We start from the raw sequence: 18,530 nt of genomic DNA on the forward strand, positions 1-18,530 counted from the left end.
TATTCAGTCTAGTATTATGGAAAAGTTGCAGTTTGGGGCAGATCTCTTATCAAACCTGCATTTTCATGGATTCTCGTTCAATTTATAACTCAAGCACCCTTGCAGAGAATGAAAACCACCCTGTGTCATAGGGAAATTCAGAAACAGTACTGTTGTTCAGATAAATCTAGTTCCTTTTTTGATACTTCAGAATTTATACATAATTTAAGATTAAATTTGTTGAACTATGCTGCTGTCTCAAACTGTTCCCAAACTATGTAATTTTCTTTTGCAATTTAACACAAGTAAATTTTGTCTTGATGGAAACACTCATGGGGATATGACCCCGAGTCATGAAAACACCAGGCTCAATATTGATTTAGTCTAAGCTCTCATTAATGAAAAAATGTTATCAGCAAAGCTACATTTCTGATAAATCTGAGAGTTTGGTTTTTATGCCTGTATTTCAGAATTTTCATCAAGAAGTCAAAGAAATAGATGATTCAGAAAGCCTGACGAGCCTTGACAGCCTTGAGGCTGGAGAACAAAATGGAAATTGCACAATGCCAAATGAATCATCTTTTACTACACAGTGTGACTGTGTCCTGTATGATCCAGAAAAATGCCAGACTAGGAATAATGGTTTACTTCACACAGATCAAAGTACCTCTAAAAACGCACATCTAAATAATTGTCTGAGAAATGTAGATTTGCAACACTACCACAACATACCTATTCATGATTTTTTAGCTAAACATAATGTCCTAACTCCTGGTGAACATGTAAACACTTCAGAAGAGGAATCATCTGCTTCTCACACATTGGGAAAAAAGCCTGCAGAATTCTCTACCTCTGGTACACAAAAGAGCTCTGTAAGTAATGCATTTAGTTTTCTCCAAAATATAAAAGACAGAAGCCAGCCATCTTCTGGAACAGCTAGCACATCAGCCACTGGTCAGCCTGTTTTCAATCCTAGCAGAGCCTGGGACAGCCCTGATTCTATTCCAGGAGAAAGAGTTCAGGATCTGATGCAAGATCAGAGTTTTAAAATGACCCCACAGGAGAGAACTAAATCTATGCAAGCATCCAGTCAACCTATTGCAACATCTGTAATCTTATTTCCTAATCAGGGATGTTCCACTGGCATTCCCGGCACAGCTGATACATTACCAAAGGACAAAAACATCCGTACAGGCTTTTTAAAAAATACCTCAGGAAAAATTACTGAAACAAAAGAAATAAATATTAAATGTATGAATGATATTATTTCAGAAGCATCTTTATTTCAGGACATACCAAATGCCTCAGTTCTGTTGGAAGCTAAGCAACAGAATAAAAACGAAGAAGGAAAGGGAAATGTAATTGAAACTATGTCTCTGTTGTCTGATACAGAGTTCAAGTCTGACACTCCTGCACTGGACAAAATCCTGAAAAATAATATTCTTGAAAGAAAAAGAGCAAAGTTATTCAGAAGTATCTTAAAGAAGGATTCTAAATATGAACCCAGTCATTTCAAAGCTGTGGTTACAGATCATGTGATCAGTTTTGGAACTCAACTCATGTCATCTATCAGAGACAGTTTAGAACTTGCAAAAACAAAAAAGAAAAGTGCAGAAAACGAAAAATACAATAGGAAGCTAAGATGGTGTGATCAAATTGACCAGATAATAATAGAAAATAATGAAAAATGCTATGAAAAAAGCATCAGTGAAATATCTTCTTCACCACTGCAATGTGTTCAAACTGCAAATAATGCTCCTAAGAATAATTTAAATATTGTTGCTCAGCCTTCAAGCCCCATGTTCATAAAAAATCATCAGAAAAATCCTCATATATCAAAACCAAATGTTAATACTGAAAAATCAAATAAAGAATACCCATCTCAGAATATATTTACGTCTACTGGATCCTTTTCTGCTAAAAAACCTTGGATGGTATCAAAAGATGAAGCAAATAAACCCCTGATATGTAGCAATAATTCTAAAATTAAAGAAGGTAGTCAACTCAAAAATAAGGCAAAAATAATTAGAAGAGCAACATCTGTAAGAGTGCAGTCACGTTTTATGCCCAAGAAGAGAAGAGGGACTGTGATCCAACTGCAGTCAGCCGCTGAAGCCAACAAAACTCAAAAAGCTCCAGGGAAATTGCTCGCACCTCACCCACCTTCCACACCTCTGCCAGGAAACAGAAGTGTTGAAAACACAGCCAGCCCTGGGTGTCAGTCACTGCCGCCTCCAAGCCTGCAAGCTACCACTGCTAGCAGCAGTGATTTCAATGGCAGGCGTGTTGTGCTAGCAAATCAGCTTTTAAATAGGAACAGTGCAGAAAACAGTGAGAATACTGCTGGCTGTGCTGGCTTGGCCACTGCCATCTCTACACCCGACTGCAGCACAGCCAAACACAAACCTTGGGCAAAAAATACTTATTCTGTAAATAATGTTCAGTCAAGTGCCTGGCAAGATCATTCAGTAACCTGCACTGAGAGAAGACTTGTTAACACAGAAAATGGATTACATCTCCATCATATCCCAGCAGCTGGAAAAACAAGCACCTTCTGTCACAGAGCACATTCTGCCCGAGCTCCGAAAGACTCTACTACTGGTAAGAGTCATGTTTCTGGGTCTGGGGTGGGGGGATGTTCAGACAAAAGTCTTCTTCAAATACATTACAAATTTGTTTTCTGTTAAAGCATCCAACCTTTCATCCATTCACACAACACAGCCAGTTTTAACAAGCTTTCACCATTTGTCATTGTCATTTCTATTCTAGTGGTGCCCAGAGGCCTACCAAACGTTGATCCTCATTTCTAATAGCTCTCTGCAATATTAAATGAAAAGGAAGTATTTTCCCTGAGATTATATTCATGACTAATGAGCAGATGTGACAGGTGGTCTAAATAATGATATAGGAGGAAGTGACTAAGTTTATACAAGCAAGTTTTACAAGGTAACTGAGAGTCATAGCTTGTTGTTCAACAGTCACTGCCACATGAGAGTGAAAGAAGTGTAGTTCTACTGTGTTTTTAAAATGCTGACACTATAAATGCCTACAATTATTGAGACTTAGTCCCAATAATACTATTAAAATATGAGCAAAAATTAGAGGTAAGTTAAAATTAAAGATCTTCTGCCACGCAAACTTTGCTCTGCTGCAAAGTATGTCTGATTTATAAAGAATTTTAAGAAATTTGAGGAACAATCCTTCATTTTATTAAAAATTAACCTTAGGAACAATATGAGGCACAGATGGGTTGGTAAGATATAGGAAAGATGGATATGAAATTTTTGAGAGAATAATCTCCTGGGTTTTATATTTCAATTTACATTTCATGCTTTTTGATTTGCCTTGTTTGTCCTGTGCAGCCTAGCTATATTCTGTGCCTTGGGCACTGATGACATCGTTGTACTTGTAATTTCTATGTGGTATGCTGGTTTGCTTTCTACTGAGGACTGCAGCTGGAGCTCCTGAAGCTGTAGTCCCTGCTTCAGGTACAAGCAGTACTCCAAACTGCTTCACATACTGGGACCACTCCAAGGATTGATCATGCAACTCAGAGATAATTTCTAGCAAAATAATGAATGCCCGTAACTTTAAACCCCCCACATTTCTAGCTTTATCTACAGTAATACATAGTTTTAACTGTGGAGTGATTGGAACAACTGTTGTGTAAGAGTGGATGCAGGCAGGTGAATATTCTTGGCCTAAAGCAGGGGTGGGAAAAGAAAAATATTATCTGCTTGTCTGTTCCAGTTCAAAGTCAAACAGATGAGTTTAAGATCTGTGTGACTTAACCTATTTAATTTTACATTGGAAATGAATGAAGACTTGCATTACCACGCCTTGCCTCCAGCAGAAATTCTTGCCTCTTGATGTCCTTATCTGCACATCAGATCAATGAATCAGGAAATGTCCTGGGTCCAAGTTGTGCACTACTAACAGTGTCTTCACCACAGCTTTAAATGCTACATCCCCAGCGTCACACACCTGCAGCCCTTTTAGAGAGGAGCTGAGTAACTGCCTTTTGAAATTTATGTGGGTTGCCCTCTCTCAGTATCTGCTTAGATTTTGTATTTTGAAAGGCTGCTTTATTTTAAATCCTCTAGATAACTCTTACTGACTTGCTGTTATTTGTTCAGTTGCCTGCAATTGCACGTAGACACTGTATTCTTTGAAGTGCTTGCTGTGAGACTGAATACTGCATTGCTCTCTAGTAAAATACCTGCAGAATTCCATGAGGTCTGTGAAGACACTGTAGAAAATGTGACCTGTTGCAATGCTTGGCCAAATGTACAGAAAGTGAGAACCAGATGAAGAAATACAATTGTTGTCCATGAGGATCTTAATTTAGTTTGGCTTCCAGGCTTCAAGTTGTATGTCTTCTGCCTGACACATATTATACTGTAGCTGGATATTAGAATTTTTAACACCTTTTTTGTTCAGTCAATAAAGGCTTTAAAAATGTGCTTAACCTTTAGCCTGTGACAAATATGGGGCTAATTAACATGCTTATAGTTAAACAACAGTAGACTGCTCAGTATCTCATTCCCTTAAAGATACTATTGGTTATTAATATTTTGTCTTTTATGTCTCAAAGGAATCTTTTCCTTGGCATTGATATAGTATGTCTTGCAAACTAATTAAATTAAGTATTGATGCATACAAATAGAGCAATTTTGAATTCTGTTTTTTCAGAAAAGTATTATGTTATTACTAATGTAACAAGGGGGTTCTTCTTTTCTCTTTTTCTTTCTTTTTTGTAATTTTCTCTCATATTCAATACAACATGATCACATTTCCTCTCCTTTTCAGGTGCTATTCAGCACCATGTATCATGTTACAATAATTTGCATATAACTAAATGGCAACCTTTCAAAGCTAATGTGTCCCATGATACTATTGATGGCAGCAGCCAGATGACTAGTTTCAAATAAGTTTCTAGGATCAGTTGTTTTCTTTTTCTATGAATGGTAAGAATTCTGCTAAAATGTCACTGTAATAATCACAAAAGAAATAAAATTCTCTTAGAATCAGTAAAGCATCTCTTGGTGAAATTATGACGTGTACATTAAACTGCACATATAAATATTTATTATGTAAATAAATAGGTAATTTGTCTTCCCAAGTTTAAATCAAATAACGCCATTTACAAATCTAGTAACTGTGTTTACAAATAAGAATATAGTATCTTCTTGGTATGTAGATTCTTGAGTTGCACATGAAAATGCTAATTTGCATCTCCAGTTTTCATGCATGAAATTTTAATCAAGAACAGAATTTTAATTTTACAACTTGACACTTCAGTTTTGAAAATGTGTTGCTACACCAGACAGAACTGAGATAAATTTGAGGTACAATGTCTAGATTAGACCTCTCTGGCTGAGGGAAAATGCTACACAGCAGTACTGCCTTTTAAAAGTAACACAAAGATATATGAATTAGTAAGATTAACTACAAAATCCAAAGCTATAGAAAAAAGGTTTAAACTCATGACTTTTAAATCTCACAACATCTGTGAGGCCACATCTGGAATACTGTGTTCAGTTCTGGGCTCCTCGGTACAAGATAGACATGGACATACTGGAGAGACTCTAGTGAAGAGTCACAAAGATGGTAAAGGGACTGGAGCATCTCTCCTGTGAAGAAAGGCTGAGAGAGCTTGGAGAAGAGCCTGGAGAAAAGGCCATGGGGAAACTTACTGATGTCTATAAATACCTAGAAGAGAGCTGCAAAGAGGACAGAACCAGGTTCTCTTCAGTGGTGCCCACCGAAAGTACCTGAGCAATGGGTACAAACTGAAACACAGGAGTTTCCCTCTGAACATCAGAAAACTTTTTTTTTTTATTGTGAGAGTGACTGAGCACTGGCATAAATTGCCCAGAGACTTTCTTGAGTCTCCCCTCCTTGGAGTCACTCAAAAGCCATCAGAGCATGGGCAATGAGCTCTATGTGGCCCTGCTTGAGTGGGGGCACTGGACCAGACAACTTCAGAAGGTCCCTTTCCACATCTACCGTTCTGTGATTCTGTGAATCAAAAAAACTTTGTGAGCTACTACATGTTTTCTGCACACTACTATGTAACCTTAATGAAAGTTGAATCCATTAACATACAGATACAGCAATTTATGAAGGGTGATGTACTGCATTGGACAGTTAGATTTTCAAGGTTATTCTCTAAGTGCAATTTATTTTCTAAAACATTACTTACTTGATATTTTTTATATCACAACTCACCTTTCATTCTCCTTTTTACTTGGTAAGACCAACCTTGTATCTTTGTACAGACCATCTTTATTATCTGGGACTCAACATGTGGCTTCACTTAACCTGCTTATGTCCACATCCAGTACAATTTAAGGAGATCAGATGTAAACATCTAAATGTGGACAGAGACATTTACTCACCATTATTAGTTTTGCTACTACTATATTTATCATGTTTACGCATTTTTGGTTTACTTTTGTCTCATGTCATTTAAGGTGTTGTTCCTGTTACAAGACAAAATCAGGTTTTTGACAACTGTGAAAATGAACACCAGGCTTTTTCAGAATGCAGAAGACAAAGTGTCGTCTCTAAAAGATGGACGCCTGCTCATCATGCACAGGTTAATATAAAATACTACAAAAATAAAAAGCTTATTTATCTTAAAAATGGAAAGAGTTTCAGGAATATCAAAGATTTGGTGTTGTCACGTGATTTTGAATCAATGTGCTTAGTCAGCTTGCTGTCGCTGCTAATGAAAAGAATAAAACCAACTAGAATACCTCACTGTATTAGTGTACAGTAATATTTTTTCACTTGAAACCATTTGGTAATATGAAATAATAAACAAAACATGTTCAGAAAGTAGTATAGTTACCTTAAATTATACTTAAAATACTCCTACAATATTTTTTATAGAATTCATTAGGTGCTATCCAGCTGAGTCCCATTCAATCTGCATTTGATCCAGTGCAAAAGATGAAAAGCATCTATAAATCTGAGGAAGGTATAGTAGCACAACTCACTTCAGTTCTTTATTATACATAAAGTGGGATGACAGAATATATCCACTGTGTAACATGATTTGTGTCTTTTGGCATCAGTGATTCTAAGAAAGAAAGTGTAATTCTCTAGAGCAATTTTTTTCCTGTAAATATAAGATATAGCATCATGTAGCATGATATTAATGGGTTTATAAATATATTACAACATATATTCAATTTTCATTCCATTCCCGTTTGATTTTAACCGTGCAGTAGCTGTATGTGTCACATATAACTGTATGATATGGACAGGTATTGCTTGCTATGATTACATACTTCCAAACTCATTAGGACTTGCTCTGGTGCCAATTGTAAGATGTATTAGTGTTCTTAATTATTTCATCTTCTAACGTATCATGTTTCTTGATTTTGCCACCTTTTTCTTCTTTTAATGTCAGTTTTATGTGTTTCACATACCTATGGTCATGAAAACAAGCAGCTTATTTAAATGTAATGAGCCCTTCTCATTTGAAGTTCCCCCTGTAATCTCTTCAGTTTCAGAAAGCATTGCTCAGTTTCTAGTGGCAGAAAAACTAGCAAGTACACCAATTTCAGAGGGCGATATCCTGGCAGCCATGGACCATATGGAGCCAGCCAGCCAGCCCTCACTGCTCAACAGGGCTCCATGTCCGGGCAAGAGTGCTCTCTCAGTAGAAGAACAGAAGATTTTCCAGTCTCTGGATTGTCTGAATCAAAAGCTACAAAGTAAGTTGGATAATAAATAGGATGCTACATCAATTGGTTAAATAACTTTATATGTTAAAAAACAGGAATCCTGTAATAGAAACGTTTTCTGTTGTTGTTGTTGTTGTTGTTTTTATTGTTGCTGTTGTTATTTACTAAATGTAGCAAACAGTGTTCCAAAATCATGAAACCCTTCTTTAAGTCAATGAAATTGATTTAAAATAATGGTGACTTTGTCTTGGTAAAAAATAACTCTAAATGTGATGGGAGGACACCTTCAGAAACTGGCTCAGCCCAACTGTAGATGTTGTTTGTAAGAGATGTTTGTCAAAATTGTTCTTTCAAGGTGCATGAGGTGCATCAGTCTCACTTGGAAATCTGTTCCAAAGTTTATCCATCTTAATTTGTTTTTGCAATTCTTTTTGCAAATTCTTGCCTTCTATATTATATGTCATATAGTTTTGCAAATGTAGCCCTTTATAATGAATGGCTTTTCATCTTCTTACTTCTAATAGTTTAGAATGTTCCTCCTCTCCATGAATTCTGAAAGGTCAGAAATAATGAGTTCTGACATTGCTGCAAATAAATCTAAATGTTTAAGTGAATATTACTTGTGCAACCATTTTAAAAATGTCAAACTTAGGTAAGTGTTCTCTAACTTGTTCTTCCTCTGTGCCAGGTGGATTTCTTACCTGCTTTATACTGGTTTTCTTTATATGAACTCTCCAATCACAGCTCCCATTTTGCTGAAGAATGCGGGGAAAAAGTCTCTACTTGTTCTTGATAATTTTTTCCTCAGTGATTAATTAGCTAACACTTTCATTAGTCATCCTATGATAACTAATACACTTCTAGAACAAATTTACTTCCCTTGCTACTTTATGTTTTACTTTGACCTATGTGATCATTCCATTAAAAATTCACATTAGTTTGGCATAGTTTCAGTATTTTGTGTGCTCCATCCTGTACTTGAAATCAGTGGGAACCTTATGACTTAGTTTCTTCACTGGTCTGCTTGGCTTTTTATATGATTGGAATAACTGCTTGCCATTTGTGCTGTACATGGAATTGCCAGCTCTCCTGAATTTTACATTTTCTGTTGGGGTCCCTCCCCTGCCGTGTAGCCCTGGGAGAGGGGCCCTGAGGGCACAGGCACGGGGTTTCCCTGCCCCTGCTCAGCCTCGTTCCCATTGGTTGGTTTGTGTTCCCTGCGCGGGCAGAAGGACCCTTGGTCCCGTGACTGGAACAGTTCCTGGGCAGAGCCCCGGCCATGCGGCTGGAGGAATAAACATCTCTGAAACAGCTATCAAGAATCTGTCTGTCCGTATATATTTCCTTTCCACGGGACTCCTGGTTTGATATATGCGTGTTGCAGTATCCCCACTGCAACAATTTTCTTTGGACTTTTTTCCATATAAAATTTTAGATGCCAATTACTTGAGTTTATTAGAGTCTGCTTTCTTGAAGTCCATTGATTTCATTTTACTATTCCACTACTATTCCTTCTGGACTGCACCATTTCATGGTCAGGTTACCCAAGTTTACCCCCTTATTGACTAGAATCAAACTAAACCAAGGCTTATTAAACTTCTGGACACTATCTGTACCTTTCTACATTACATGGTGAATAGTCTGATTTTGAGGAAAAAGGCTTCAGTTTCCTATAAACTGCAACAGCAGAATAAAAGATCTTTGTAATTGTTTAGAAACTTTCTGCAGCTGTAGCTTACAATTCTTGCTCTGTCAAACGGTGTTTCAGAATTTCATTTTATCATAACCTGTGGTTATTGCTTCCACATAAATGGAAATGAAAAATTCCATTTTTTGCCAGAGAGGTGTTTTAGGTTTAGATGTGCTCAGGTTGAAAAGTAGATATGAAAAGAGAAATCTGAGCATATAAAACTAAATTTCTGTATAAGTAACAGAGAAATGACAAAGAAATAGAGGGAAAGATAAATTCAGCAAAAGAACTGGGAGCAAGAACGCTGAAGTTTTCAAAGTGTGAAAAAGAAAACTGTAAGAAAAGTACATAGGAATATGAATGACAAAGAAATAGAGGGAAAGATAAATTCAGCAAAAGAACTGGGAGCAAGAACGCTGAAGTTTTCAAAGTGTGAAAAAGAAAACTGTAAGAAAAGTACATAGGAATATTAAAGAAACAATGAAAGAATCATAGGAGTTAACAGATTGAAGATGAAGTAACTGTGAAAGTTAGTGTAATACATACATATACATATGTATCTCAGAAATTTAATTAGCTTGCCTAATTATTTGGGGATTAAAATTGGTAATAGGAAACTGGGAAATTTTACAAGTAGACACATGTAAGTACTTGTAAGTAAGTAGGTGTTGTAGGTACTGACGTCATACAAGTACATTGCCTTTCTAAAGCGTGACCTTTTTGCACCCCTTCTTTTGGCTTTGTTTCCACATGTTATCAAATTAAGTGACTAAAACTGTGTCATTTTATATTGGTCTTTTTAATGAACAGCAGTCAGTCACTAGCCAATCTACATTTGGAATACTTGTTGCCGGCTTAGAGTAGCTGGCATTCTTTTCTCTAGCTATAGATTTCTTTATTGATACCAAATTTTTTGTTCCTATACTATCTAGATGCAAATTTTAAAAATAGAGATACGGCCTATACTTCAGCAGCTGTTCATAAGGGAAGTAAAACCAGTGCTTAAATGACATATTCACAATCTTCAGAAAGTTTTGAGTTGAATATTTGACTGTGAATAATATTTTTTTCAAGTATTTTGTTCATATAATATTCATTATATACTTTCATGCTTTTTTCAGATGTACAAGAAGCCATTACCAGAAATCCATTTGCTTCACATGTTTTGCAGATAAGCAGCCCTTAGTAAGTATTTAATTTAAATGTGTTCAGCTTTAATTTCTACAAACTAACCTTATGGCTTATTTTATTGTAAAAATATAATTGAAAATACTGATATCAATCTGTTCATCTGGCTTGCCATATTTTCTGTTTATGTAAAAAAAGCCCTAACAAACATGAACTTTATAGTGCTGTAAACAGATTTAACAGATTATATCACACTGCCTCATCCTCTGGCTTCATTTTCATTTTGGTATCTGAAGACACTTGCCGAGTCCAGGAAGTTCTAAGAACTTTTAAGGAACAGTAATTTAGTAGGGTCCATTTGAAGTATATATAAGTCATAAATATTTTGTATTTCTTAATAACATAGAGAGAAAAGGGGTAATTATGCATGGCAGTGCATAAAATAATTGTTAATGCAATGAATTCTTACTTTGACCTGAAGATATATCATTTTCTATAAGTGATAGGTATTACCTTTCTTCAATAGGTATTTGTATTTTGCTTCGTATATTCTAGACTTTGTCAGTTTGAAACAAAATATGATACCTGGCATGTAAAGAAATGAATAGGCAGATGAGTGTCTGAAGTACAAAATTTACATTACAAATGTTCAGTGTATGATGCAGGAGTTAGTATTTATAATTCTGTATCATCAGTCTTCTCCTGTACTATAAATTTACACTGAAGAAAAATTATAGACATGACCATTTACTCAGAAACATAGAATCATACAATTATTTTGGTTGAAAAGATCTATCAGATCATCAAGTCCGACCATTAACCCGGGACTGCCCAGTCCATCCCTAACCCACATCTTTTAAGTGCCAAATCTACACATCTTTTGAATACCTCCAGGAATGAGGACTCTACCACTACCCCGTGGAGCATGTTTCAATGATTGACAACCTTTTCCATGAAGAAAATCATCCTAATATCCAATCTCCAAACCTCCCCTGACACAATTTGAGGCTGTTTCCTCTTGTCTTGTTGCTTGTTATTTGAGAGAAGAGACCAACCCCCACCTGGCTACACCCTCCTTCAGGCAATTGTAGAGAACAGTAAGGTCCTCCCTGAGCCTCCTTTTCTCCAGGCTAAACACCCCCAGCTCCCTCAGCTGCTCCTCACAGGACTTGTGCTCCAGACCCTTCCCCAGCTCCGCTGCCCTTCTCTGGACACGCTCCAGCCCCTCAATGTCTTTCTGGCAGTGAGGGGCCCAGAACTGAACACAGGATTGGAGGTGTGGCCTCAGCAGTGCCGAGTACAGGGGGACGGTCGCTGCCCTGGTCCTGCTGGCCACACCACTGCTGATCCAGGCCAGGATGCCATTGGCCTTCTTGGCCACCTGGGCACAGCTGGATCATGTTCAGCCACTGTTGACCAATACCCCTAGGGTCCTTTTCCACCAGGCAGTTTTCCAGTCCCTCCCCCCAGCCTGTAGCACTGCCTGGGGTTGTTGTGACCCCAAGGGCAGGATATGACCTCAGCCTTGTTGAACCTCTTACAATTGGCCTTGACCCATCGATCCAGCCTGTCCGGATTGCCCTGCAGAGCCACCAGCAGATCAGCACTCCCACCCAACTTGGTGTCAGCTGCAAAGTGACTGAGGGTATATTCATCCCCTCATCCAGATCATTGATAAAGAACTGGCCCTAGCACCGAGCCCTTGGGAAACCCACTTGTGACCAGGTGCCAGCTGGATATAACTCCAGTCACCACCAGTCTCTGGGCTCCGCCAGCTAGACAGTTTACCCAGTGAGGAGTGCATCCATTCACACCATAAGCAGCCAGTTTTCTGGGAGACTGCTGTGGGAAACTGTGCCAAAGACTTTCTAAAGTCCAGGCAAAGAGTAAGTACAGCCTTTCCTGTGTCCACTAAGTACATCACCTGGTCATAGAAGGAGATCAGGTCGATCAAAGAGGACCTGCCTTTCCTAAACCCACTCTGGCTGGGCCTGACACCCTGGTGGTCCTGTACGTGCTGTGTGATCACACCCAAGATGATCTGCTTCACATACTGCATATACTTTACTGGATAAGCTGTTACCAAAAATGTTAGAGGAAGTATTCTTTATTCATAAGGCTTTTGCAGCTTTCTGAATTTGAGACCAAAACACCCCAGGAAGCATCCCAGCTCCTAAATTCAAAATGATTGCCTGGTTCCACAGTGGGACTGTGAAAAGACCACGGTGCATCACTGCCTTTCTTCCTGTGAATCTGAGTAATAGGTATGACTCGGAACCTCAGCTTCCTTTCTTCCGCCTCCCATCTTATAAATTTAGTGTTTTGTGGCTAAACAACTTGTAAATTTTTTATTTTTCTGCACAGTTACCTTTATTGGATCTAACTGTGTTTTAATAATGCATTTTTGAACTTGTTCTCTGGTCCTTCATGGTCTGTCCTACATTAAAAAAAAAAGAAACAAAGCTGTTCTCCTCACGAATGCATTTTCCTGGCTTTCAGTAGTCAGAATTCTTTCTTGGCTGACTGGTCTGTGACAAAGCTTTCTCCCACTAATTCATCTACAAGATTTTTGTTTCATGAATAAGATACAAACACTAGACATTTAAGACCCTTCTTTCACTACAAGTATATACTTACACATTAAAACAGGTGTCAAGCTATAGATATACATTTAAATCTCAGCCACTGTTTTGGAATTCTTCTTGATGATAAGAATGAACTGTCATACGAGTACCCAGCTGCAGAAAAAGTACAGATGAATGAGATTTCATCAAATCTGCTAGGAGAAACAATGGGGTTTAAAATTTTTAATTTACCAAGAGAACAACCTGTTTCAACTCTCCTTGTTTCAGAGCACCCAAATAAAATATGGATATTTACTCAGTAATTTCTGTGAAGGACATTGTACTCTGTAATACCAACCTCTAAATCCAGATGAAGGTATGCAGTTACTTGTACAGTGGACAACAGATCACATGGTACCATCAAATGATGTTTCTTGAATGTTACACATAATCACATTTCTGTTTATATACATGTACATCTCATTGTTTTCTGTTTTATTATAGAGTATTCATCAGTGCATATCCTCCCCTTGGGTGAGCCCTGCAATAGCCTCACAGCAGTACCAGAGTACCTCCAGCTGGCAACCCGCTGCAGTTGTGCAGGAGACACTGGCATTATCTGCTACAGGATCTTGTGGCTTTATGTACTTTATATGCAGTGTGTATACTGTTTGACACTACAAAATTAGCAACAAAATTTAAAAGAAAGCAGAAATTCAAATAATGAATGTCAATTGACTGGTAAGCATTTTTAGGATAACTAAGTCTCTTTTATTCTGCAATTTATTGTAAAATTAATTTTAAAAGACCTGTCTGAATTGTTATGCCAGTTCTGGATTAAAGCCCTTTTGTTAACCAGCATGATACCTAAATCTGTGAAGTTAGTTAATTGCTAAGAAATGGTGACTTTTTAACTTCTCCTTTTTCACTTCCTCTGCTGTTTTGGTACAAAGTAGATAAGCATTCATAGAATCATAAAATCACAGAATCATTTTGGTTGGAAGATCATTGAGTCCAATCTGACACTACTGTGTTTATCACTAAACCAAGTCCCCAAGTGCCATATCCGCATCTCTTTTTTTTAAAAACAAGCAGAATCAGTCAACAAATCTAGGCTGGTAATCAGCTGCAAGAAGCAATAAAAACAATTTACAAAATCTCTCCATTTATAACTCCCTATTAGATGCCTGATTTTCTGTTCATATCTACACAGTAACAATTGTAGGATTTGTCTGGGGGGTTAAGCACTCCCGTACTTCCAACAGAGCTGTGCCTGAACCCCACACAGCATGACTGCTAGTCTTTGAAACAAAGTGTATGGAAGCTTAGGAGAGCTTTATTTTGGGAGTGGACTCAGTGCCATACCAGTTGCAACCACGGGAACATGTCCCCCCCTTTAGAGACTGGTATTCTGTAAATCGAATGCATCTTTCCAAAAGAAGCTCTTAAGTGATTATTTTGCAAAAGTATTTTAAAAACTTTGTTGTTCCCCATCATACCAAGATCATCATATCGTCTTTAAAAAGTGCTGCCATTGCTTAGGAAGGAACCAGCCTGTAAGAAAAAGAGAAAAGGAAAGCATGTGCCCATCATAAAACTTGAGAGTTTATCAGGGTTTAGAAGTACCTGCTGGTGCATTGTGTCAGCTGAGACTAAGGTGAACTATATATAGCAAATAGCAGCTGAAATTTTACAAAGGAGGTTTAGGGAAAGATTGATTTTTTTCAAGAAAATATGTTGAAGAATGGAATAATAAATAATAAATAACCTTTCTCCTCTAGCTAGGCATTGCAACATCTTTGGAGGAAAAATCTGACAGGCTTAAAAGGGGCTGACTTCAGTCTGGAGCCTGTTAAGATAAACTGTATTTAAACATCAAAACTGCAGAAACTTGGTGTCTTATGACCACTGTTGCCATCTGTTCTGACTGTTCTGCCGGAAAAGGGAGACTCTAGCTGAAGTCCACGTCGCTAATGGATTTTGATGTGTGTCAGTACTTACTGGGTCTTTGGTGCTCAAATAAATGTAGAATTCCCTGCAAAAGGCATGAAACAAATGAACAAGGAGCATTTTGAGTTGGAAGTCAAAATTGGTTTGCACAGAAATACTGAGTCCTTACATCTCTGTTTGTAAGCAGTCCCCTGCGACATTCCAGTATGGTGAGGATTTCATATTTAAATAGTGGGGGAAGGTTTCCCCACAGAGATTAAGAGAGGGGAAAGCAAATAATCCAAATACCAGAGGCCATGGTAGTGGCTAGTCAGCAAGCCAGAGCACCAGCTTAACCAGGTTTCTACTGCAGTTAATCGGTTTAGGTGGTAAAAGTAAAGCTCATAAGTCAACTTCCTCAGTTACATGAAGACATTCTTTCAAAAACAGCTGCTTGCATTTACTTTTTTCTAGGAAAATAGTTTCAAATTAGGTTTTTGATTTAGAATTACAGGCTTCAACTCAAAGGTAATAACCTTGTTTCTGAGGCCACTTTGGCTCTTGTGACAATAGTGAAGTATAGTTTTTGTTTAGGTGTCTAAACAGGGTCACCCTTGGGCATCAGGAATGTGCACTATGGGAGTGGGCCCAGGAGCAGCAGCTGGATTCTGAGCACTTGTGAAAAGCCAGAGCAGAGCCTCATGAAGGTGTCATTGACAAGCAGCCTCCCCGAGCGCAGACGTGGCCAGGAGACGGCCAGGGTTAGAAGAAACGGGCTGATGTTAACACAACCTTTGTGCCCCATCAGGGGTTTACAGGGCATGAAAGCACCCCTACCAAGGTCCGCCTTTTCCTCCATCACCTGTATAGCAGCCTCCAATGCTGCCAGGAAGAAAATCTGGGAGGGCACCACAGCCAATAGCTACCATCCACTCCAGCACCTGCAGCTAGGCTTTAGGATGGCAGGAGCCAGTGTACCTGAGGCCTGCCATTGGCATTGGAGGCAGAATGACAGGCATGACAATGCTGGGGATATGAGGGATAGGTGCAGCTGCAGACACATGAGGACTATACCAAGTCCTCAGTGCTGACAGGGACAGGCAGCAAGACAGGGACTAGCTGGGCTGCAGCTGGAGCTACCACAGCAGCCTGGGGGTTCTGGACAAGACTCTGGTTCTCCTTTCTCTTCTGGAACTTTCTTCCAGCTAGGGTCATTAGACAGCAGGGTCCTTGCTATGCCCTTTGATAAGCAGAGGCAAGAGCTGCAGCAGTAATGGGAGGGAAGAGGGGGACTGGGAGAAGTCAGAGACCTTTCTCCTCCAGCCACTGCCAGGTCCTGGTCAGTTTGCTCTCATGGGGAAAATAGTATTTTCTGGAGCTACCAGATTCACAGGCTAACAGAACTGCAGCCCTGTGAAGGGAGAAGGCCTTTGCAGAACCACTACTGACACCTGTAAATGATGTTTCAAGCATTTTGAACACTATGTTTTGCAGCCAAAACAGGCACAAGAAAACTCTTATGACAGTGTTTGGAGGCAGCCAACGTGTGTGTAAAACTGCAGCAGTGAACACTACTGTGCCATACAACCACAGGCTGTTAGGAGGGTGCATCAAAGCATTTGAGACTACAGGGCTACCTCAAAATACACATTTGCCTGTATTAGGCCAGTATATAGTATACAAGTCTTGAGCTGTGTGGCAGCATCTTTGGTAAAGCCCCCGCTGGGAGAAGAACCTGATTGATACTGCCAAATTCTGCAGACAAAACAGATATGACAATGCACAGTACAAAAGAAACCAGAAAAATATGGGCAGAGTGCCATCTAAAACATGGCTGGTGGTGTGTGGGAATGACCAGACTTACTTCTCACCAAATACACTGAAAGACATCTGCTCCATCAAGTAGACCATCAAGGAGATGCCATATCCTTTTTTCATCCTCATCATAATATTCATAATCATCTGGCTCATAATGGTTCCTTCTCTAATACCATTGCTTTTATAAGAGGGAATTCACCCAAAGTGAATTTGGCCCCTTATAACTAGAGATGACTCCACAATGTTTTTGAAATTGTATTTCAAATCATAGCCACACGATTCCTTCAATATTGAATATAAATCCCAAGCCAGCAGCAATGGTGGCAGTGATCCAGAGTGACAGAAGTGTCTGTGGGTGACACAAATCTACACATAAAGTCTCTATTATTGTATACATTAATTTTGTTCTTGTTTTGAGAAGGAAGCAATTGCTTAACATTTTTATTTAATCTGTATCCAATAGTTTGTGCTCTTTCAGAGAAATGAGAACAAAAAAGAAAAAAGGAAAAAAAATTGAATGAAGAAAAATGAAAAAGGGAAAGGGAAGGAAAGAGAAGGAAAGGGAAGGAAAGGGAAGGAAAGGGAAGGGAAGGAAAGAGAAGGAAATGGAAGGGAAGGAAAGGGGAAGGGAAGGGAAAGGGGAAGGGAAGGAAAGGGGAAGGGGAGGGGAGGGGAGGGGAGGGGAGGGGAGGGGAGGGGAGGGGAGGGGAGGGGAGGGGAGGGGAGGGGAGGAGAAAAGTCACTTTCCTATGCTTTTTATTCAATTTTCAGCAATGTTTTTATTTAATCTTCCTATTTGTGCTGTGATGAGACTCTAAAAGATGCTGAATCTCTTGAAGGTTGTGCCATCCTGCAGTTAGGTAAAAATACCAGTAGAATGGACGATTTTCTGTTATTGAATGATCATGAAAGAGTTGTGCCATTAAGCAAACTGAAAAAATGAAAACATATTTCTAAAAAAAGAAATACTCCTGAAATAATTCATATTTGGAATTTTCATCAAAGAAAAAAACACACTAAAGTTCAAATATTTCTGTTTATATTTAAAAGTCTGACTTTTCACTTCAAGATAAGATTTTGAGACTAGCTTAATAAGATTAGTCAAAAGCTATGTGAAATGTTTTATTTCAGGTCCACTTAAATATTCGGTAATTTCTTGCCTGTGGAAATTATTTCCCGTTCTGATTTTTCAGCCATCTAATAAAAAAAATAAACTTACACAATCTATTCAAGAGGTCTGAACTCTGTTCTCAGCTGTAGGCAAAGGGTTTGGCATTGGGGAACATGGCCTTCAGAGGTTGTTTGGTCAGAGTACTGGAGTTACTCTCTTGTGGTTATTCACATTGAAGCACTCATTTCTGTGTTGTCCAGTCAGCCCATGCCCCTGGTCTCCCTTTGGAGAACAGAGCCATGTGGGGATATGGGGGGAAGGATGAGTATTTACACAGACCTTTCATGATACCGCTCTTAACAGCAGGCAGAACTAGGGAGACAGAATACAGGGTGCTAAGGGTGAACTTCTTTCCCTTCCTGTAGAGTGAGTCCTACCAAAGACAAGAGGTGACTTGGCTGGAAGGTTGTGCATTCAGGTTAAGCGTTTAATGACCTACATTTGGTGGAGCTGATGAGTGAGCTTGGGATTTCCTAGACAGCTCCTAAGCCAGTAATAAGTTTTTCCCCATTTTCTCAGATTGTTAGAAAGCTGGATGAAAATGTGAAAGTGAT

At 38.7% G+C, this 18,530-nt stretch overlaps 1 protein-coding gene across 4 annotated transcripts in view; it reads left to right on the forward strand.

The window, feature by feature from the left end:
- CEP126 (centrosomal protein 126) overlaps nucleotides 1-14,227 on the forward strand; it is a 38,745-nt gene extending 24,518 nt beyond the window's left edge. For 3 of the 4 annotated variants that reach the window (XM_048295498.1, XM_048295500.1, XM_048295501.1), the window contains 6 exons: nucleotides 450-2,580; nucleotides 6,456-6,580; nucleotides 6,877-6,964; nucleotides 7,497-7,706; nucleotides 10,488-10,551; nucleotides 13,563-14,227. In XM_048295498.1, the coding sequence (XP_048151455.1) occupies nucleotides 450-2,580; nucleotides 6,456-6,580; nucleotides 6,877-6,964; nucleotides 7,497-7,706; nucleotides 10,488-10,551; nucleotide 13,563 (2,619 nt within the window). In that variant the 3' untranslated portion in view covers nucleotides 13,564-14,227. Of the gene's footprint in view, nucleotides 1-449; nucleotides 2,581-6,455; nucleotides 6,581-6,876; nucleotides 6,965-7,496; nucleotides 7,707-10,487; nucleotides 10,553-13,562 lie in introns of those variants that run through there. The other variant, XM_048295499.1, reaches the window with a different exon arrangement.
- Nucleotides 14,228-18,530: the final 4,303 nt, after the last annotated feature.

This window comes from Corvus hawaiiensis, chromosome 2 (assembly GCF_020740725.1).
Source record: "Corvus hawaiiensis isolate bCorHaw1 chromosome 2, bCorHaw1.pri.cur, whole genome shotgun sequence".
NCBI lineage: Eukaryota > Metazoa > Chordata > Aves > Passeriformes > Corvidae > Corvus > Corvus hawaiiensis.